Source organism: Leptodactylus fuscus, chromosome 6 (assembly GCF_031893055.1).
Source record: "Leptodactylus fuscus isolate aLepFus1 chromosome 6, aLepFus1.hap2, whole genome shotgun sequence".
In the NCBI taxonomy this organism is placed as follows: Eukaryota; Metazoa; Chordata; class Amphibia; order Anura; family Leptodactylidae; genus Leptodactylus; species Leptodactylus fuscus.
In genome coordinates this window covers 93,801,751-93,825,212 of record NC_134270.1, presented here as the reverse complement: position 1 = coordinate 93,825,212, position 23,462 = coordinate 93,801,751, and the positions used below count along the sequence as shown (strand labels likewise).

The following is a 23,462-nucleotide window of genomic DNA, read 5'->3' as shown; positions in this document are numbered from 1 at the left end:
CCAAATACCTCTAGCAGTGTTTTGAGTGATTTCTGGGGTTCTCAGTGAGCGCCTTAAATCCTCTGCGTTTGTTTATATCCCTAACTTCCTCTCCTGTGCTTCCTACGACTTCCAGGATGCCTCACTTCTCCCTTTCTCCCACACTCCCCCTCCCTGTTTCCTTTGCTAGCCCGCCCACTACATCCTCAGCATCCATTATTATAATACTAGCTATCCCTAACCACACCTCCCTCTCACACTCATTGTCCCCCTCCTTTTTTCCCTAGCTAGCCGCTTCACGCATGCGTAATAGCTCGCTGAGCGTGCGTCGTTGATAACGCAACCAGAAAGGAGATGGCAGGAAGGAAAGGTAAGTATGCCAGGTCTGGTATAATGAGGGGAGGGGATGGGAAGTGAGGAAATGGGAGGGCAGGGCTGGAGACAAGAGCAGTGTAGTGAGGGGAGGAGATGGGAAGCGAAGAAACAGAAGGGAAGGGCTGGAAACTGCAGAAGAGGGGGTATAGTATGTGATCCCCCATCTCTGGAAGCGATGAGACGGAGAGGCACAGGATACCTTTAAAATCTGCCTGGGGCGGTCACGTGACCTCCCCAGCGATCAGGGTAAATATTCTGCTGTTCACAAACGCTCTCCATCCAACCTCACTGAGCTCCAGATGTTTTGCAAGGAAGAATGGGCAGGAATTTCAGTCTCTCGATGTGCAAAACTGATAGAGACATACGCCAAGCGACTTGCAGCTGTAATCGCAGCAAAAGGTGGCGCTACACGCACGGGGGCAGAATAACTTTGCACGCTCAATTTTTCAATTTTTTCTTTGTTAAAAAAGTTTAAATTATCAAATAAATTTCGTTCCACTTCACAATTGTGTCTCACTTGTTGTTGATTCTTCCCCCAAAAATTAAAATTTTATACCTTTATGTTTGAAGCCTGAAATGTGGCAAATGGTTGAAAAGTTCAAGGGGGCCGAATACTTTCGCAAGGCACTGTATATTTAGATTATACTTACAGATCCCTAATATGTCCAGCAGGACACTTAATTTTTTCAAATGGAGGGAACATTTTAATTTTTGTCTCAGGCAGTAGATAAGCTAGAATCGGCCCTGCTTTAAGCATTTCTGTTTTTATGAAAAGCCCAAAACATTTGTGGTTTAAAATTAGGCTAAACAGTCTTAGATATGCCAAATGAATGATTCAGCATTACACACTTTGATAAACCTAGCACAGTTTAAGGCCGGTTGCAGACGACAGTGCAAGGGCTGTGCTCCTTTCATTAAATAAACAGGAGCCACGGAAGCAAGGGCTGCAAAATAGGACAGGAATAGGACCTGTTTTATATTTTGCAGCCTGGACTGTCAGCCCGCACACGGGACCGTGAAATTCATGGTCATGTGCACGGGCCCATAGAAAAGAATGGGTCAGTGTGTTATCCATGATATACACGCATAGCACACTGACCACGGCCATGGTCGTCTGCAAGGGGCCTAGGACTAAATTTTTACTTTCTGTTAAACAGCATTAGTAAATCAACCACAATGTCTTTCTTCTTTTCCCTTTCAGCCCCTTTGATAACAGCAAGATCCTATCTACACCTGGAATGACCAGCAAATTTTCATCAAGTGTCCGGAAAATGTCCTTATATCATTGGACACCCCCCAACACTCCAAGCTTCCGGGACAAGTTTTACATTGTAAGTATTAATAGCATCACCATTTAACTTCATAGTCTTAGGTAGATAAAGCTTGAGGCCAGGGCCATACATAGCTTAAATGCCTCAATTTGGCCACGTTTTACAGTACCCACAAAGTGGATGGGATTCTGGCTAAGTTCATCGACACACTGCACAAAAGAAATGTACAGCGAACATGCTGAAATTTCAGAACTCATCACGTTTTTGTAGCATGTTAATAAAGTGAGAGGTGTAAGAAGCTTGTTGATGGTGATTGATTTCAGTTATTTTTCTCCAAGGGGTGGGTAACCAAATATTTAGTTGACTGTGCCATTAATTTTGTCTGGCCCATTTTTGGAGTTGTGTGAAATTCTATCATTTTTGGATATTTTCTTTTCTCTATTTTTGTGTCGAAATGAAAAAAACATGCCTATAACAAAACATGTGTAATTGCAATAATTTTCTGGGAGAAATACTTCATTTTCTGTAAAAATCTCAGAACTGCCAACACGTATGGCCATGACTGTAGATGTAATTGTGCTGTTCTCTTCAGGGTGATTGTATATACTGAAGTAATTACAGTCACAGTCAGCAAATAGAGATCTTATCTTCTTAAAAGTGAGGAATCTATTTGAAGTTTATGAAGTAAATTTCACAGTGTTTTTAGCATAATTTGTACCTTTTTTAACTTTCCAAGTATTTACCAGATTTACCTTGTGTTTGCACCAAAAAACAAGGCTGATACAAAACACTAAGGCTGGGTTCACACTACAGCCGCTGTCTGTCCCAGGGTTTCCATCCTAAACCCCGGGGAAACTGGACAGGGTATGGCGTCCTGGCAGTCAGCTTTAAAACCCATTCATTTGAATGGGTTTTTGAAGTTGACCGCCGGTGTCCGTATGCAGTCTCTCCTCCTGAAAACCTTTTTTTTTTTTTTTTTTTTTTGCAGGGACACAAAGTCGTACACACATTTTTTGTAAGATCTTTACTTGCTGACTGTGACTGTAATAATTTCAGTATATACAGTCACCGTTAAGGCACCAGCACAATTACATCTACAGTCATGGTCATAAGTAGAGATGAGCGAACACTAAAATGTTCGAGGTTCGAAATTCGATTCGAACAGCCGCTCACTGTTCGAGTGTTCGAATGGGTTTCGAACCCCATTATAGTCTATGGGGAACATAAACTCGTTAAGGGGGAAACCCAAATTCGTGTCTGGAGGGTCACCAAGTCCACTATGACACCCCAGGAAATGATACCAACACCCTGGAATGACACTGGGACAGCAGGGGAAGCATGTCTGGGGGCATAAAAGTCACTTTATTTCATGGAAATCCCTGTCAGTTTGCGATTTTCGCAAGCTAACTTTTCCCCATAGAAATGCATTGGCCAGTGCTGATTGGCCAGAGTACGGAACTCGACCAATCAGCGCTGGCTCTGCTGGAGGAGGCGGAGTCTAAGATAGCTCCACACCAGTCTCCATTCAGGTCCGACCTTAGACTCCGCCTCCTCCGGCAGAGCCAGCGCTGATTGGCCGAAGGCTGGCCAATGCATTCCTATGCGAATGCAGACTTAGCAGTGCTGAGTCAGTTTTGCTCAACTACACATCTGATGCACACTCGGCACTGCTACATCAGATGTAGCAATCTGATGTAGCAGAGCCGAGGGTGCACTAGAACCCCTGTGCAAACTCAGTTCACGCTAATAGAATGCATTGGCCAGCGCTGATTGGCCAATGCATTCTATTAGCCCGATGAAGTAGAGCTGAATGTGTGTGCTAAGCACACACATTCAGCACTGCTTCATCAAGCCAATACAATGCATTAGCCAGTGCTGATTGGCCAGAGTACGGAATTCGGCCAATCAGCGCTGGCCAATGCATTCTATTAGCCCGATGAAGTAGAGCTGAATGTGTGTGCTAAGCACACACATTCAGCACTGCTTCATCAAGCCAATACAATGCATTAGCCAGTGCTGATTGGCCAGAGTACGGAATTCGGCCAATCAGCGCTGGCTCTGCTGGAGGAGGCGGAGTCTAAGATCGCTCCACACCAGTCTCCATTCAGGTCCGACCTTAGACTCCGCCTCCTCCGGCAGAGCCAGCGCTGATTGGCCGAAGGCTGGCCAATGCATTCCTATGCGAATGCAGACTTAGCAGTGCTGAGTCAGTTTTGCTCAACTACACATCTGATGCACACTCGGCACTGCTACATCAGATGTAGCAATCTGATGTAGCAGAGCCGAGGGTGCACTAGAACCCCTGTGCAAACTCAGTTCACGCTAATAGAATGCATTGGCCAGCGCTGATTGGCCAATGCATTCTATTAGCCCGATGAAGTAGAGCTGAATGTGTGTGCTAAGCACACACATTCAGCACTGCTTCATCAAGCCAATACAATGCATTAGCCAGTGCTGATTGGCCAGAGTACGGAACTCGACCAATCAGCGCTGGCTCTGCTGGAGGAGGCGGAGTCTAAGATAGCTCCACACCAGTCTCCATTCAGGTCCGACCTTAGACTCCGCCTCCTCCGGCAGAGCCAGCGCTGATTGGCCGAAGGCTGGCCAATGCATTCCTATGCGAATGCAGACTTAGCAGTGCTGAGTCAGTTTTGCTCAACTACACATCTGATGCACACTCGGCACTGCTACATCAGATGTAGCAATCTGATGTAGCAGAGCCGAGGGTGCACTAGAACCCCTGTGCAAACTCAGTTCACGCTAATAGAATGCATTGGCCAGCGCTGATTGGCCAATGCATTCTATTAGCCCGATGAAGTAGAGCTGAATGTGTGTGCTAAGCACACACATTCAGCACTGCTTCATCAAGCCAATACAATGCATTAGCCAGTGCTGATTGGCCAGAGTACGGAATTCGGCCAATCAGCGCTGGCCAATGCATTCTATTAGCCCGATGAAGTAGAGCTGAATGTGTGTGCTAAGCACACACATTCAGCACTGCTTCATCAAGCCAATACAATGCATTAGCCAGTGCTGATTGGCCAGAGTACGGAATTCGGCCAATCAGCGCTGGCCAATGCATTCTATTAGCCCGATGAAGTAGAGCTGAATGTGTGTGCTAAGCACACACATTCAGCACTGCTTCATCAAGCCAATACAATGCATTAGCCAGTGCTGATTGGCCAGAGTACGGAATTCGGCCAATCAGCGCTGGCTCTGCCGGAGGAGGCGGAGTCTAAGGTCGGACCTGAATGGAGACTGGTGTGGAGCGATCTTAGACTCCGCCTCCTCCAGCAGAGCCAGCGCTGATTGGTCGAGTTCCGTACTCTGGCCAATCAGCGCTGGCCAATGCATTCTATTAGCCCGATGAAGTAGAGCTGAATGTGTGTGCTTAGCACACACATTCAGCTCTACTTCATCAGGCTAATAGAATACATTGGCCAATCAGCGCTGGCCAATGCATTCTATTAGCTTGATGAAGCAGAGTGTGCACAAGGGTTCAAGCGCACCCTCGGCTCTGATGTAGCAGAGCTGAGGGTGCACAAGGGTTCAAGTGCACCCTCGGCTCTCCTACATCAGAGCCGAGGGTGCGCTTGAACCCTTGTGCAGCCTCGGCTCTGCTACATCAGAGCCGAGGGTGCGCTTGAACCCTTGTGCACACTCTGCTTCATCAAGCTAATAGAATGCATTGGCCAGCACTGATTGGCCAGAGTACGGAATTCGGCCAATCAGCGCTGGCCAATGCATCCCTATGGGAAAAAGTTTATCTCACAAAAATCACAATTACACACCCGATAGAGCCCCAAAAAGTTATTTTTAATAACATTCCCCCCTAAATAAAGGTTATCCCTAGCTATCCCTGCCTGTACAGCTATCCCTGTCTCATAGTCACAAAGTTCACATTCTCATATGACCCGGATTTGAAATCCACTATTCGTCTAAAATGGAGGTCACCTGATTTCGGCAGCCAATGACTTTTTCCAATTTTTTTCAATGCCCCCAGTGTCGTAGTTCCTGTCCCACCTCCCCTGCGCTGTTATTGGTGCAAAAAAGGCGCCAGGGAAGGTGGGAGGGGAATCGAATTTTGGCGCACTTTACCACGTGGTGTTCGATTCGATTCGAACATGGCGAACACCCTGATATCCGATCGAACATGTGTTCGATAGAACACTGTTCGCTCATCTCTAGTCATAAGTGTTGGCACTCCTGAAATTTTTACAGAAAATGAAGTAGTGTGAACCCAGCCTTAATTACTGTTTGCCAAAGAAGGCATTGCTTAAATGGGATCAATTGTTTTTGTGAAAACCATATTCCATTCAGCAGCTTAAGAAATACAACCAAAGTCTGTCCTGGAGCTGAACAATTTGTATTGCAGACCAAGTAAGGGTTATTATGAGCATATCCAACATGACACTTGGTAAACAATGACTACAGTAAAGTTTGTACAACTCAATCCTTTTTATTATTTAATGAAAAGTTATGCTTTTTATGTTTTTTTTTTTTATTATTTATTTATTTATTTCACAGCAAAATGATCTAGATAGTACATATCCATCTCTGGAGAAAGACATCCAGACCCCGTACATTCTGAGCTACCTGGCCAATAGTGGATTTGTTGGGCACCGCCAAAGTCTAGGACATAGTATGGAAGTGAACAGCATAGAGAGTCTAAGGCATTTGGAGGAGACTGGAGATGAAGTTGAACCCAGTCCACCATCCTCTTGTGGGGAGACTCTGCCATACTCTTCACAAGAACTTACCAGAGATGAACTGCCCTCAAGTCATGAAACCCTGGATATCCTCAGAGAGACACCTAACCGCAACAGCACCCATAACACCATGATGAAACCTACAAGGCTGGAATTTGACAAAAACACCAGCACAGACCTCACAGAAAAGAGGAAGACCCCCATCTCAGTTCTCCTGGAAAACTCTTCTGGCAAAGATGACGCTGTGGTTGACTGTGGCAGTGATGGCGAGAAACAATCCCTACTGCAGCAGCTGGATGATGTTCTAGACCTGCTGAGGTCAGAGGATACCACGAGATGGAAAATGACAGAGATGGAGCAGTCTGTGCTAAATTTCAGAGAGAGAGTACTGGTACGTAGTAGGAATATGGAGTCTGATAAAGATTCTATTGAATAATGATGGTTGGTGATGTTATCTGAATTATTGGAGGGGAGGGGGGAGTATTTTTCATTTAATTTTAGGATGTTTATAAGCGATATCCTTTATAGTGACATCACCTAGTAAAGCCTAGTTACCATGCTACTCTGGGGATTGTGCAGATCTACAGATCTAATAGCCGTGCACTAAATCTTTGCATGATCACATTTCTTCAGTAACTGTTGACACTAAAACAACAAAGGACCGAACTGCTTACATTACAGTGAATTCCATCCTGAATCATGCATGTGCTTGTGTGTGCATGTGTTCAATTAAGAGCAAATGAAAATCCCTGTTCTAATTAACCCTATTTCTGCCATCAGATTCAGGAAATTGGATTATTAAACTAAATATGTATAATATGCATAATAGTGTAATAATGGATGGAAGTGTGGACCATTATCAAATATCATTCTTGTTCTGCAGAAGTCTGCTGATTCCAGGATAGAACTTCCCTCCATGGACAGTCTGATGGTGGAGACAGCACTGGAAAGTTTTGACTTTTTGAATGCAGATTTCAGCACAGATGACTTGTCTCTGTTTGGCAGCATCCGCACACACAGCAAGAGGTAAAATACACATTGTCTCCAAATATTCCCAGTATTTCCTGTATGATGTGCTCGGAACAAGTCTGTGCACAAATATGGATGTAAACCAGGGGGTCTGCAACCTCCCCAGCTATTAAGAAACAATAACTTCCAGTTTGCCATGACATTCCCAGTAATGCAGCTTGCTCAGTGTAGCCAACAGCTGGAGATCTGCAGATTGAAGAACACCAATATAAACCTTCCATTGATATTGCACTGATAAAGTCATATTAAGAAACCAAATAAACCTTAGCTACATCTGCATAGCTGTTTAACAGTACTATTAAAATTACTTGCAAACAATCATTACATTTGTCTTCAGATATAAATGTAGAACATTTTTATGTTTTAGTAATGGAACAGTCACTCCGTCCGTCACACAGACATTCAGCTGCCCTAGTGAATTGGAGCAGTATGGACTTAGTACCGGGCATGAAGATCTGGACACTCTTCTATCTGTCCATTTGGATATCTGTAAAGCACTACTAAAGGTGAGGTATCTCTGGCCTTTACACTCAAGAGAAAATCAGGGAAGATCTTGGTGTATTAAAAAGTAATGTAATTTTAAATTCTTATATTCAACTATTTATTTACCAAAAAAAACAACTTGAAACAATATTCTTTGAGTAAGCCACAGACTATATTCCAGTAATAGACACGTTTTGCTTAGCCCAAACGTAGGGATAAGCGGCTGCCATTTTTTTGCCATTTATCTTCAGGGCATACAAATGATCAGGTGCATGGGAATGACATGTGCGGAGGATCTTATCAAAACCAGGCCATGAGTTTCCTAAAACTCAGGATGTAGTAATCGAATTGGGAATTTGTATTACAGAAACTGACATCATCAAACACTGCCCGGATTATACAGCATCATCTCCTAGAGGAATTGTCCTGGCAGAGGGAGGTTCTAGAGGATCTGTCCATCATATATATCCAGAAAACACAAGAGAAGGTTTCTATTGACGACAGTACGTATCCTGATTTTATGGGTTTCCATTGGTTTTATACTGAAACTGGCAGAGAGAAAAGTCCTCTGTGCAGGACTTTTCTCTCCGATGATTTTAGACGGAATCTGTGGTGGTGTCTCCCATGGAGACTCCAATGCAGATGTGAACCAAGCCTTAGTGTAATTTCTTTTCTCTGTATTTATTTAAAGTTTTCCCAAAGACCAAAAAGATCCGTCATTTCCTCAAGCTCTGGGAGAACTGCATCAAGCCTGAGTGCCCTTGGTTCTGTCCCTCTCAAGTTTTTCACAATCAGCTCAAAAAAATGTTTGTGCTGAAGATTAAAGCCAAATACCCAGGCCAGCTAGAAGCAGGTGAGTTGTCTCCATGGCTGTACCATAAAATTAGTCATCCATTGATGTCTGCAGCACAGGACATTCTGTCGGAATAGTCACATTGCCATACTGGCTCTATCAGTCAGTCAACCCCTGATTCAACCAGGAGGCTAAAAATGTATTCTTATGTCCAGAGTAAATAGAAAAATCCTTACAGGTTGTAAAGGAGGTTTAATTTTTATAAAGTAAGTCTGACTGGGATAGTAATGAGGTTTGCAGACATAACAGGAGCTACATGTGATTGGGAGACCACAAGGGGAAATTACATGTCCTGCAGCCTCCGCCATGCATAAGGGATCACATTACACCCTGTGTATGTACCTGTCTCCTTCTATTCCTCTAACACAGGATATCTGGTGAAATAAGTTGTGGCTGCCCCCGCTTTCAGCGACCTTCACAGGAAGTGTGGGTTGTGCACTTGTCAGGACACCAAGAGGAGTCTGCAGGACACATTAAGGATCTTCCTCATAGTCAGTGGGTTACTTGGTGCCTCCCCCAATCCGTGCAAAACCCATTAACATCATATAAGCCATAGAGGATGTTATTTCAAGGTATAAATAAAATCTGTCCTGGAAATCAGGTTTTCCACTCTGAGATCAAATCAATCATAGAGAACACTTGTAGGAGAGGGGCTGTACAGACCTGTACTATGACTTCAGCACTAGTGGGTCAAAGAATAAAATGGGCTAATAAACCAAATAACAAAAAATAGGTCATGTGATAATAAACAATATAATATAATCATGACTACAAAGAAATTATAAATGTAAAACAATTTAATTTTATTAACATAAATACGAGAAAACATACATAAATAAATGATGAGGGATTTACAAAGAATACACCGTGACAATGGCAAGGTAAGGTACTGCAATGCCACTAACATACAAGAAGAAAAAAGTGAAATGCTGTCAATACTCAAAGCATCAATATCAAGAGAGAGGAGATAACCCCCAGCTACACAAATAGTACCTCTCATAAGTAATACAGAGTGCCCATTCACATGGAGAAAAATGGTGCTGAATTTCTGCGCTAAAAAAAGGCCTCCCATTGACTTCAATGGGTTCCTTTTTCGGCTAGCAGAACTGAAAGTCAATGGTGAGGAATTTGGTGTGCAATTTCAGCGCTGAATAAAAAAGCTTCCACATTGACTTCAATGGGTTCCTTTTTCGGCTAGCAGAACTGAAAGTCAATGGTGAGGAATTTGGTGTGCAATTTCAGCGCTGAATAAAAAAGCCTCCGCATTGACTTCAATGGGTTCCTTTTTCTGCTAGCAGAGGGCCAGTTCACACGGGGCTAGGGACCGCGTCTTTTGGACCTGATTTTGATGCGGGAAGCTGCGTCAGAATAGGAACAAAATGTGCTGCCACTACTGTCGTGGCTTCCGACAGTGGCGGCTTCCCGCTTCGAAGTAGGCCCAAATGAATGGGCCTAGTCTGGAGGGTGCTGCCGCGGAATCCGCCTGAAGAAAAGGCAGCTCGCTTCTTTTTTCCATGAGTGGGAACAAACCACTTATGGAAACAAGGACGCTATCGGTGTACATAGACCTCTATTGTGAGGGAGCGAATTTTGAGGTGGATTCGGCGTCAAAATCCGCCCCCTCTTGCCCTGTGTGAACAAGTCCTAAGGCTTCCTCAAGGGGGCGTGTGGTATGATCACATCAGGTTTAAAGAGGACTTTTCATCAGATCGGGCACATGCAGTTTTATATACTGCTGGAAAGCTGACAGTGCCCAGTGTAAAGCGCTATCGGTCCCGGGACCGTAGCACTTTAGTGTCAGAAGGACGTTTCTGACAGTTAGCCAGGGACGTCCTTCTGCCCAGCAGCACCTATCGTGCTGTGCTGTGGAGTGTATCCCGGCAAGGGAGGCCAAAAACGCAATGTGAATAAGCCCTGAGGATTTATTAAGAGGGCTCTTATAAATGGTGTTGGCTCGCTATAGGCGCTTTCACACGTAGCAGATTTTACCTGCAAATAGAATCTGATTAAGCCTTGTAATGCTGCTAAAGAAAGACACTTAGGCTGTATGGGGCCCCAAAATTCCTGATGGCGGCCCTGACTACGTGTATGACTATGTAACAGCTTGTAATCAGTACAATGCAACACGTTATATAAAGCATGGAATGTCACTTTGCTCTGGCTAAAAGCTTGAAAATATGATAAAGATAACCCACTGAGTTATGGTAACTTCTTATATGCTGATTTGTATTTTGTAAAACCTACAAGTTGCCCTGTTACACTTAATTTTGTAACCAATGTTTTCTTTTTTCACTTTTCTTACTAATGTACTGTCCTTATACTTGAAAAATGCAATAAAATTAATTAAAACAGAAATCCACATTTAATTTGTGCAGGTTTATACATGGCATAAAATTCTGTGAATATGAATCCACCCTAAGCACTAATACAGACAGATCCTGTCCTAACTATTGGTCTATTGGCCTGAATTTGCAGCATAATATTGATCTATGGTATTGTAAATTACATTACAGTTTTGATTATTAGACCAGGATGGCTTTTGCATCTGTGATATGGACCGGGTAATATAGGCACATTATTACATCTGAATTAGTTCTAATAGTTAAATGAGTTGACATTAGTTGGCAGCAGTCTTTACTGTACAGTCTTCATGTAAAGCAAGAAGATTTTTTTTTTTCATCCTGATCATTTTTTATGCGTTATTTTTCTTTTGAGCTGATGATCTTTTTATATTATTATTTATTATTTTTTATTATTATTATTTTCATTAACACAGTGTTTAACAGAGCATTGGAGCAGATCTTTGGGTTTGGTGGAGTAATGGCATCAGATCAGATCCCACAATCCATAATCTCAATCTTCCTGTTCTATGGGTATCTGCGGAGATACCATGTGATCGACCTGGAAAAGCACTTTGCAGCACTTACCAAAGAAGGTGAGTTGTATGAAGGGAATAACAGAAAGGGAAGGTATACTACACTACAGTTCACAGTAATAAATTATATTCACTCTCATTGCAGTCACTCTCATTGGAGACCTACAGCGCCCCGGGCGTCTGAAGAAGATCAAAAAGCTGAAGGCAAAACAGATCTCACGGCTCCAACCACTTCCAGAATTCCTGAAGATCGTAGCCACATTCCAAATAGATGAGAACATGAAGCTGTGCAAAGCAGCAGTGAGCTTCTTCAGGAGAGCATCAGCAAATAAGCAATTCAAGCAGAAAGTAAGTAACAGTCATCATAGTGACAATAGACAGAGTAGAACATTGACAACACTCTGGAAGTTCAGTGAGCACTATGTGCTGTGTGTACACAGGAGGAGGTGAGAGCAGGAAGGCTGATGAGTCAGCAGCAGCCTTCCCTGCTCTCACCTCCTCCTGTGATGAGTCAGCAGCAGCCTTCCCTGCTCTCACCTCCTCCTGTGATGAGTCAGCAGCAGCCTTCCCTGCTCTCACCTCCTCCTGTGATGAGTAAAGCAGCAGCCTTCCCTGCTCTCACCTCCTCCAGTGTACACACAGCACTCGGTGAACTTCCAAGTTCTTGCTGGCTATTTAGCATATCAATAAAAGCGGGCTAATACAAAAAATGGCTGAGAGGATTAACAGATTAAAGGTATGTCTGGAGTTGCCTTTCTAAAGGCTATGCAAATATATGCTTAGTTAAAAATGAGTTTTCCCAATGATAGAATCACTTTAAGTGGTGGGGTCTCAGCAAATGGACAACCCTCACACTGCATCTCTGGTCTATAATCGCTATGGAGAAAAAATAATTTTTTTACATTATAGGCTTTAAAGGAAACAGCTGTTTCTGAGGATGGTGACAAAGTTAGGAATTCTTACTGTGTTTGGGTACTTGGTCTAAAAGGTTTGCACCTAATAGAAGTAAATCTAGCGGACTTCCCGAACGGAATACCGAACGCAGATGTGAACCAGACCTTAGTATAGAGGTTCACCAAGCAACCTTATTGCATGAGATAAGCCTCACAGGTTTCATGCTCCACTCACAGGGGTCCTACTTCTCTAGCTACATGCTAAGGTTAGTAATACTAGCTTTCAGGGAAAGCCTGAGCTCCAGCTCTGGACTGACAGGTGGCTGCAACAGTCACAAACAGAAGCGGGCAGCTGGAATGGGGCATTAAACTGAGGGCAGTTGGAGGGGGACATTCAACTGTGGGGGCTGTTTCAGAGGAACATTATAGGAATGGATGGGAATAGGAGGAGTCAAAGTGAAAGTGAGTGGTGCTAAATTCGCCTCATTTTCTGTCCTGTAAGAGGGATAGAAGTAGGAATAGTTTGGAAAAATTGGAAGCTCACTCTGTCCGCTGCACAACTAATGTGTGCAAACAGGTTCTACCGCATTTCCAGAAAAGATGATTCAGAGCTCCAGTCAGAGGCAACCAGTGACAGCAGCGCTCAGAATCACACTCTATTTCCTGCTCCTGCCTGACAAGGCCCTTTTGACAGTACAGAGTCTATATAGTATATCAAACACCAAAATTTAACAGCAATGATTGCTCAGGAATGGGTCAGGGGATACACATTAGGGAGAGTGTGTGCCTACATAGGCGTACGGAGACTTACAAGTCATTCCTGCTCCGTTAGGGAATCTGGGTAAAAAATATGCAAATCTATCCTCCAGGATAGATTTGCATATTTTTTGCTCAGGAATGGTGAGGAAAATTTCGAACTGTCCCAGGATCAGTGGAGCAGAAGTTATTATTAATTGATGTAAAGAGTTGGACTTGTTGGAGGTGGTGAAAGGTCCTCTCTAAACAGTACATGAATCACACTCATGTCATATCAGGAGTGAAGACCTAGACACAGTCTCCTACCAAGAGCCATACATGTGGTAGGTGGCGGCTTCCACCAACTGACAGTCACCTTGTACATGCATTACATTATATATCTTGAGTTATAACATGTATTATACACCAGATTCTGTAAATGAGGATGTAAGATGAATATACGCTATAAAACTCACCTTTATTTTACTATACTGTAGCTGTATTGGAGTTGGGGCCTAGAACATCTTCAGCCTCTCTTCTATTTTGTTGTGTGCCAAGATTTTAGAATGTGTACCCCTATCTATGAACAAAAGTTAAAAGTTCAAAACATTTTTTTACCCTTTTACTTTTCAGTGTAATTCTGCCAGAAGTAACTGGCCTTGGTGTTCTCCAAGAGCAAACAAATAGCTGATCATCATATAGGACAGGGGTAGGGAACCTTTGGCTCTCCAGCTGCTGTGAAACTACAACTTCCAGCATGCTCCATTCACTTCCATGGGAGTTCCCAGAACAGCAGAGCCAGTATGCATGCTGGGAGTTGTAGTTTTGCAACAGCTGGAGAGCCGTACGTTCCCTACCCCTGATATAGGAGATCCAGGAACACTGAACTGCAAATATAGGGCAGATACACGCAGGTATCCACTCCATTCTAGTATTTATTATGCAGGCATGACAGGAAAGGAGCAATCTATGAGCACAGTCAGGAAATCTGCTTGCTGTCTGTAAATAATATCCCATCTGTAATCATATAAGCAACCCGTATAAGATTCAAGTACATAAAAAACCTTTCTTATATTGTAAGATGAGAGATTTGTAGAATCTTCAGTCCTTTGCCCCTCATTCTTCCACTCACTTTGATCTGTCTTGTATCTATGGAGTTGAATCTAGCCTAGCAACAGGGAGTGAACAATAATTTAGTTAGAAGGGAGAAATTTTTCAGGCAAAAAGCAGTAAATTTTTTTAAAAAATGCGTTATATTATGGCCCAGAATCCCATGCTCTGTTAAATGAGACAATGTTGTCTGAAAAGTTAGTGATCATATAAAATGTTCTCCTGTTCCTCATCTTCAATCTGACTGTTGTTTACATAAGATTCTGTCTCCATATCCAGCCTCACACATAGAACTCTATGGAGCAGAGAGGAGTGGAGGAGAGGGCTGCTGTCCCCTAGTTAATTGATGTACTGCCTCATTCTGTACACTGGCAGCCTGATATCTACAAGCATAGCTTTGTTAAAAGAGCACAAAGTAGCAAAACATTGTAGTAGCAATTATTTGAGTGTCTTTACTAGCAGCCTTCTCCTTCCTCTCTTCATAGGCTAAAATGTAGAAAGAAACTACATTAAAAGTGACATATTTCTTCAATAAATATATTCTAAACTTTAGTATATTCACCTGTACTATTTCTCTCCACAGGCAGTGCTTTATTACACTGAGCTCCTCTCTGATAAAGATGTACAAATACAGAGATCAGCATGCCTGGCCCTAAAACATTTGAAAGTAAGTGCACCTCTCCTAGGAACATGTCAAGTTCATAGCGGCTTCTCGGCTCATCTTTTACATCTAAATTTCTGTTTGGAAATTACTTAACTTAATAATATTATAAAATGTTCAGCAAATGTATATGTAATAGGTATTGTGCACAGGCGGCTACTACGGTATGTTGCTTCTTGGGATGGGGTGTTTTGATCCCCTCCCTTTCTACATTGTGAATTTTTCCTTTTGTTCAGGGCCTCCTTTATGCCCATTTGCAATTTACTGTCCTTTTAGCATCACAGGACACAAAACAGTGACAAAAGGGTGACAATGAACTCTTTACCCATTTGCAATTTATTGCCCTCTTTAGACCACTAGTGTCCCCATTCAACCTAAATCCCACAGTCTGTGGCTGACCTGCTGGACTTTTTACTGATTTGCACAACAGGATGAGGGCAGGGGTATAGCTAAAGGCTTATGGGCTGTGGTTTGAAAGTTACAACTTCTCTTACAACCAAAGATCTCTGTGTTGCCCTGTGATACCTTCACTAATGTTCATGAATGGAATCACATTGTGATCTAGGGGGATGTTGCAACTGCAACTTGCAGTTACAAAAAAAGCGATACTCAATTGTTTTTGCATTAGAAGATACAGTACCATGAGGTTTGTAGTGTAAGTCCACTTACTTACCTTACTGAAGGACAGGAATCATGGCCAAAGTTACCGTATAACCTTAGCCTAACTTTCAGCTGCATTGCTGATAATACTCGTCTATGGACGAGCACTGTGAGAAGAGGGAGGGGGCGTTCCTCCCCGCTCACACAGCACAGCGCGATAGGCGCTGCTGGGCAGAAGGGCGTCCCTGGCTAACTGTCAGAAACGCCCTTCTGACTGTAAAGCGCTACGGTACCGGGACCGATAGCTCTTTACCCAGGGCACAGATTGGGAAAGCCGACAGTGTGCTGAATTCAGCGCACTGTCGGCTTTCCAGCAGTATATAGAACTGCCTGTGCCCAATCTGATGAAAGGTCCTCTTTAAGTAATTAACAATGGTAGGATTGTGTGTGTATATGAAGATGTAAATGACTGACGTGTTTTCCTACTAACAGGGCACAGCTAGCATTGACCAGATAGCAGGACTGTGCCAGTCAGAAGTAGAGGACATGAGGATCACTGCCAGAGAGACCATCTTGTCATTTGGTGAGTAGATCATTGGAGCAGAGGAGAAAAGGATTGTTCATGTTTGATCCGAACCTAGTTCCAGTTCTGGTTATACACTACAAAGATTATGAATAAAGCATACAGCATTGGTAACCAAATTCTGCCCTCAAGATTTAGTATATGTTATATAGATCTTTTTAGGGTATTTCTGCTCATTGTTAAGGGTTCTGAGGATTATTCTGTTCTGCTCTAAACCAGCAGGGGTTAAAAATTTGCTTTTGAGAATGTGCAGTCTGTTCAGTAAAATGATGACCCTATATTATGGATGGCAAACATCCATAATATACAATTAAGTATTGAAGGGATCTAGTGCTTAGCGGTACATTTTATCGCCACCAGTTATGGGATCATTTTCACACTTTATTTGGGGGCATGTTTAGTAACCAAGTTGAATCTACTGTAAATGGTGATATTTTACTTTAGGTCAGAAAGGACGACACACATTTGGAAAGACTGATAAGATCTGCCGGGAACTACAGGAAACGCTGACACTGGATGGAGAGATTGAGATTACAGTGTTCTGAGGAGTGAAATGAGACCGCTGCTGATCAGACACCGCTCTGTACTCCAAGGCATCGAGGATTATACCAGAGAGTATATGGTTCAAGAACATTCCGTCTCCACATTCACTATTCAGGACCAGAAGTTCATGTGACCAAAACATAATATATCTTTGCGCAGTGTCCAGCAGACGATCTACAGAGGCGCCTGAACCTTGCTGTGACCCATTGTAATGACTTATGACGCAGCCTTGATGATATGAATCCTGTATATAATAAGGGGGGCTGGCTGTATAGCACTGATGTGGGACAAAAAAAGTTCATACAATGTACATAAATATGTATATTAAATTTCAATGCAGTTTGTGTATTGTATATTTAACTCAATTCATAAATATAAAATAAAATTGGTTTTGTTGGAAATGAGTCTCTGAGCTCAGCATCACAAACATAGTGAAAGAAAACCGTAAATTATACAGTCACATGACACAGAGAATGATGAGTTAAGGTGTATAGAGTTTTACCACAAGATGGCAGTACAGGAACAAGCTCAATAACTAGTTATAGTTGTAACAGTTTGTGGAGGTTTCTTGAGCTACCATTCAACAAAAAGACATTTAACCAGCGGTGTTATGCTGAAACTAAACCAGATACCACATATAACCATTAGGAATCGCGATACACTAGGAGGGAAATACAATTCTATCATCTAGTTTTTCTAGAAGCCAGATCAAAAGCAAGACCTAGATCTATTTTATCTACATCAACCTACATAACAGACTTCGTATACGACACAAACGTATAACGCCAACGTGGTTTATTCACCAAAAGTAGAGCTAAATAAAGTAACATTTCAGTCAAAGATTAGACCTTCATCAAACTCTACAAAAACTATACAATAACACCTCCATGAGTGAAATACATATAATATACAGTCATGGCCAAAAGTTTTGAGAATGACACAAATCTTATATTTTCACATGATCTGCTGCCCTCTGGTTTATGTGTGTTTGTCAGATGTTTTTATCACATACAGAAATATAATTGCAATCATATTATGAGTAACAAAAGCTTATATTGACAGAATGAGTTAATGCAGCAAGTCAATATTTGCAGTGTTGACCCTTCTTCTTCAGGACCTCTGCAATTCTCCCTGGCATGCTCTCAATCAACTTCTGGACCAAATCCTGACTGATAGCAGTCCATTCTTGCACAATCAATGCTTGCATTTTGTCAGAATTTGTAGGTTTTTGTTTGTCCACCCGTCTCTTGATGATTGACCACAAGTTCTCAATGGGATTAAGATCTGGGGAGTTTCCAGGCAATGGACCCAAAATCTCTATGTTTTGTTCCCTGAGCCATTTAGTTATCACCTTTGCTTTATGGCAAGGTGCTCCATCATGTTGGAAAAGGCATTGTTGATCGCCAAACTGCTCTTGGACGGTTGGGAGAAGTTGATCTTGGAGGACATTCTGGTACCATTCTTTATTCATGGCTGTGTTTTTAGGCAAGACTGTGAGAGAGCTGATTCCCTTGGCTGAGAAGCAACCCCACACATGAATGGTTTCAGGATGCATTACAGTTGGCATGAGACAAGACTGGTGGTAGCGCTCACCTCGTCTTCTCTGAATAAGCTGTTTTCCAGATGTCCCAAAAAATCAAAAGGGATTCATCAGAGAAAATGACTTTACCCCAGTCCTTAGCAATCCACTTCCTGTTCCTTTTGCAGAATATCAGTCTGTCCCTGATGTTTTTTCTGGAGAGAAGTGGCTTCTTTGCTGCCCTCCTTGAGACCAGGCCTTGCTCCAAGAGTCTCTGCCTCACAGTGCGTGCAGATGCACTCACACCTGCCTGCTGCCATTCCTGAGCAAGCTCTGCTCTGCTGGTAGCACGATCCCGCAGCTGAAACACTTTTAAGAGACGGTCCTGGCGCTTGCTGGTCTTTCTTGGGCTCCCTGGAGCCTTTTTGCCAACAATGGAACCTCTCTCCCTGAAGTTCTTGATGATGCGATAGATTGTTGATTGAGGTGCAATCTTTCTAGCTGTGATACTCTTCCCTGTTAGGCCATTTTTGTGCAGTGCAATGATGACAGCACGTGTTTCTTTAAAGATAACCATGGTTAAAAGAAGAGAAACAATGATGCCAAGCACCAGCCTCCTTTTAAAGTGTCCAGTGGTGTCATTCTTACTTAATCATGACAGATTGATCTCCAGCCCTGTCCTCATCAACACCCACACCTGTGTTAATGGAGCAATCACTGAAACGATGTTAGCTGGTCCTTTTAAGGCAGGGCTGCAATGATGTTGAAATGTGTTTTGGGGGATAAAGTTCATTTTCTAGGCAAATATTGACTTTGCAAGTAATTGCTGTTAAGCTGATCACTCTTTATAACATTCTGGAGTATTTGGAAATTGCCATTAGAACAACTGAAGCAGTAGACTTTGTAAAAATTAATATTTGTATCATTCTCAAAACTTTTGGCCATGACAGTATACAATAAAGACAATCAGATATACAGGAATATTAAAGTGGCATAACAGGTACATATAGAGTATATGTAGGCCAGGTTCCATCTTCTCAAACCAGTTACCGTATTTTTCGGACTATAAGACGCACTTTTTTTTTTTTCCCCCCAGTCTGAATGTGGCGCCTGGCACCCACCGTAATAGAGAGGCGGATGTCGGCAAGGGATAGACGCCGGGGCCTGAGACATCGCTGCACTCCTCTGCCCTGCATGAAGCCAGCAGCGGGAGGAGCTATTCTGCTTCTCCGTCCCCCCGCCGCTGGCTTCATGCAGGGCAGAGGAGCGCAGCGATGTCTCAGGCCCCGGCACCTGTGCCGGCGTCTATCCCTCGCCCGGCATCCGCCTCTCTAGTACAGCGGATGCCGGGTCAGTATCGGTGGCCCCTTCTCCCCCGGGGCCGGTCCCCACCGGCCCCGTACCTGTAAATAAATAAAAGTTCTAAATCACCTCCTGTCCCTAGAATATATATATAAAAGTAGAAAATCATATATCATAAACCACCGGGTTTTTTTTCAATACAAGGTGATCTAAGCAATAGATATTCCTCAAAATGATATAACTAAAAAGTACTTCTGGCCCCGCAAAAAAACCCACTCTATGCATCCCTGTACAGCTGCAGGGTCACCTGTCAATGTGGCCTTGCAGCTGTGGCAAAACTACAACTCCCATATATTAAATATTTTACCATTTTTTGCTTCCAAATTTTTTTTCCCTATTTTCCTCCTCTAAAACCTAGGTGCGTCTTATAGTCCGAAAAATACGGTAAGTCTCACATTTCATAACTGGATTAATTCCAGGTACCTGTAATGGATCTATGAATGGAAATCTAAAAAAAAATCCTAAACTCACTTCAGCAGCACATATAGATGGTAAATATTCTTGCCGTTATAAATCTACTAGCATTTCCCGTGACTTCCCGCGATTTTGCTCAATCCAGTCCTGGCTTTTCTTTCTCTATTAGGCTCTTTTCGTCTTGCACCTCCTTCTCATTTTAGTGTTGATAGAGCATGACAGAATGTCATAGAATTGTTAGATTTCAGCTGTACATAGAAGCCTATGGAAAGGGGAAAGAGGAGGAAGAGAAGTGAAGAGACAGATGCAAAGACACACTGAAAACAGATACATAGGCCGTTTGTCTTCTCTATACTTCTCAATGTGTCCTATAGGTTTCTGTGCATGAATAATGGAGCAGATCTCCCAATTCTTTCAATGTATTGTCTAAGGCTAGGGTCCCATGTTGTGGAAATGCTTTTTTGTTGCAGATTTAGTTGGCACTTTTTGAGCCAATGCCAGGAGTGGATTGAGAAGAGAGTAGAAGTATAAGAGCTTCCTATATATTTCTCATCTCTACTGCAGCCATTAAGTAAAATGGCAAGTGAGCCTGCGCAGTGGCGATCCGGAGGGAAGCGCTACTACACAGGTGCGAGATTTGAAGACCTAAAGCTGGAAGAAGACCAATAGGAAGCTGGCAGAAGAGACGGGACCAGAGGGCGTCGCTCCAAGAAGACAGACTAGGCAAGCGTGCCTGAAGATGACACGGCATCGTGCAATACCACCCCCGGTGCACGTTCTGTTTGAGGTGAGCCTACCCTCAGGGCCGGCGTTGCGGGGGGTAAGGTAAACTGGGCAATCGCCCAGGGCTCCCACAGTTTAAGGGGCCCCCAGACTTCAGCACCATTAGCTATAAATCAGAACCTGGGGACGCAAGCTCTTGTGGTGGCCCATTGGGCTACCGGGTGCTGACATTCTCTCTCCCCTTTATCACTTACCAAGTATCCACGCAGGCTGACCGCTCCTTCCCGGAGTCTTGCACCACAGGGGCCGATCAATTATATTAGGCTGATTCAACACAGCAGCCAAAACAAACAAAAAAAACAAAAAAAAAAACTTACTCATTAGTCCCCAATGCTCTGGTGTCCTCCCAGTATGGTCCGGTCTGCTGCTCGGTTGTCTTTTTGCAGTGCAAATCCTCGCTGGCTGTGACATCCTGGATCCCTTCCACTGAAGCTGCTGATTGGCCTCAGAGGTCACGTGACCACTGAGGACAACCAGCACACTTAGGAAGGGACGTGGGGACGTCCGTGCCCTTGACTAAAACCGCTGATTGGGGGAACTGGACCACGCTGGGAAGCACTAGCAAGTTAGTATGTTGTTTTTTTGTTTGTTTTTTTCAACTCCACCGGCCTAATTAAAATATAAATCTTTAGCCTGGACTACCCAGACTTATAGGGTGAACGGTGGTCCAGAAGCAGTTAAAGAGAATATAAATAACCACTTTACGAGTTTAATTCGAATACAGCCATGCCCATATACAAATATATGTTAGACAAACCTACTAAATGATCCTAAATACCGGCCTCCCCAGATACATAACATAATAAAGGAAACTACCAATGCCAACAATACTAGGGCAAAATATGCAATAAAAATTACAAATAAGAAGCAACTACAATTCGATCATTTAAACCAAGAGACATTATCATCATCAAATTGGTGATCAACTTACATTCAGTACTGGCCAATCGCTGTAGATATCACCACATTCTTGAGCCCAAATAGCTCTGGACTATACTCATGATCTTCAACAATCTCCATTGTCCTGAGAGTTTCCCAGAAAAATGTTGTGCAACCGGTTCCAACTAGTTGATTTTGTCAATATCACAACTGGTGATTTCCGTTGTCTTCTTTAAATTATTATTAAGTTCCAAGATTGTAACTAGAGATGAGCGAATACCGTTCGATCGAGTAGGTATTTGATTGAATATTAGGGTAATCAACATATTCGATTCCGATCGAATACCATGTGGTAAACGCAGTAAAAATTTGTATCCCCTCCCACCTTCCCTGGCACTTTTTTTGCATCAATAACTGTGCAGGGGAGGTGGGACAGGAAAGGGGAAAATGTGGAAAAAATGGGGAGAAAATTGGAAAAAGTCATTGGCTGGTTAAATCAGGTGACCTCGGATTTATAAGAATAGTGGCAGCCATATTCGTGTCAGATGCGGTTTGGAGTTAGATAGGGAGAGATGTGCTGAGGGTGAGAAATAGATTGTAGCTTCTGCTAGGCAGGAAAACATCTTAATCAAGAGCTCTTTTCAGAGCTACTCTGCAGGAACAGTGTATATACACTGAACCTGCCAAAGATGTGTCAGGGTAGCATAAAGGGACGGGGACGTGGAAATCCAGCTGGGGATCCAGGCCGCAGTAGCTCGACTGCGGATCCAATTAGCTACTGGAAAGGGGCAGCCAGCAATGCCACAACGTCAAGCAGGGTGCAAGGTACCCCGCTGACGAGGCCCGAGCACCAGGAACCTGTGTTAAAGTGGATAGTAGATATTGTGGGCTCACAACCAGCATGTCCCATCAACAGTAATGACGAGACACAGTTCCATGTGTTCGTGCCAGCTCACAAGTTCCTTGTCCTCCTCCTCCAACACCACCAAAAAAAATTAATATTATTAAAAAAATAATTTAAAAACCCCCATTAATGTTTTAGGGCTCACCCCAAGGGCATGAAAAATAATTTTTTAGGGCTCACCCAAAGGGTCAAAAACAATACTGGTGCAAGGCTCAACTCACCCCAAGGGCCAAAAACACTGCTGGTACAAGGCCCAACACACCCCAAGGGCAAAAAACACTACTGGTGCAAGGCTCTACTCACCCCAAGGGCCAAAAACACTGCTGGTACAAGGCTCAACTCACCCCAAGGGCCAAAAACACTGCTGGTTCAAGGCTCTACTCATCCCAAGGGCCAAAAACACTGCTGGTGCAAGGCTCTACTCACCGCAAGGGCCAAAAAATAAAACACTGCTGGTGCAAGGCTCTACTCACACCAAGGGTCAAAAAAATAAAACACTGCTGGTGCAAGGCTCAACTCACACCAAGGGCCAAAAAGTAAAACACTGCTGGTGCAAGGCTCAACTCACACCAAGGGCCAAAAAATAAAACACTGCTGGTGCAAGGCTCAACTCACACCAAGGGCCAAAAAATAAAACACTGCTGGTGCAAGGCTCTACTCACCCCAAGGACCAAAATATAAAACACTAGGCTCAACTCACCCAAAGGGCCAAAAACACTGCTGGCACAAGGCTCAACTCACCCCAAGGGCCAAAAAATAAAACACTACTGGCGCAAGGCTCAACTCACCCAAAGGGCCAAAAACACTGCTGGTTGAAGGCTCAAGTCACCCCAAGGGCCAAAAAAATGTAGAGTCTGATATTAAAGGACTATTACCGGTAGTAGTGGTTTCAGCCAATTCTC

At 43.3% G+C, this 23,462-nt stretch overlaps 1 protein-coding gene across 1 annotated transcript in view; it reads left to right on the top strand.

Annotated features, from left to right (window-relative positions):
• RIPOR3 (RIPOR family member 3) overlaps positions 1-17,027 on the top strand; it is a 130,956-nt gene extending 113,929 nt beyond the window's left edge. The window contains exons 12-22 of the mRNA XM_075276822.1: positions 1,556-1,685; positions 6,153-6,725; positions 7,218-7,360; positions 7,731-7,869; positions 8,214-8,349; positions 8,538-8,699; positions 11,476-11,634; positions 11,720-11,922; positions 14,896-14,979; positions 16,066-16,156; positions 16,601-17,027. Coding sequence (XP_075132923.1) covers positions 1,556-1,685; positions 6,153-6,725; positions 7,218-7,360; positions 7,731-7,869; positions 8,214-8,349; positions 8,538-8,699; positions 11,476-11,634; positions 11,720-11,922; positions 14,896-14,979; positions 16,066-16,156; positions 16,601-16,701 — 1,921 coding nt within the window. The 3' untranslated portion in view covers positions 16,702-17,027. The remainder of the gene's footprint in view (positions 1-1,555; positions 1,686-6,152; positions 6,726-7,217; positions 7,361-7,730; positions 7,870-8,213; positions 8,350-8,537; positions 8,700-11,475; positions 11,635-11,719; positions 11,923-14,895; positions 14,980-16,065; positions 16,157-16,600) is intronic.
• The last annotated feature ends 6,435 nt before the right edge of the window (positions 17,028-23,462 follow it).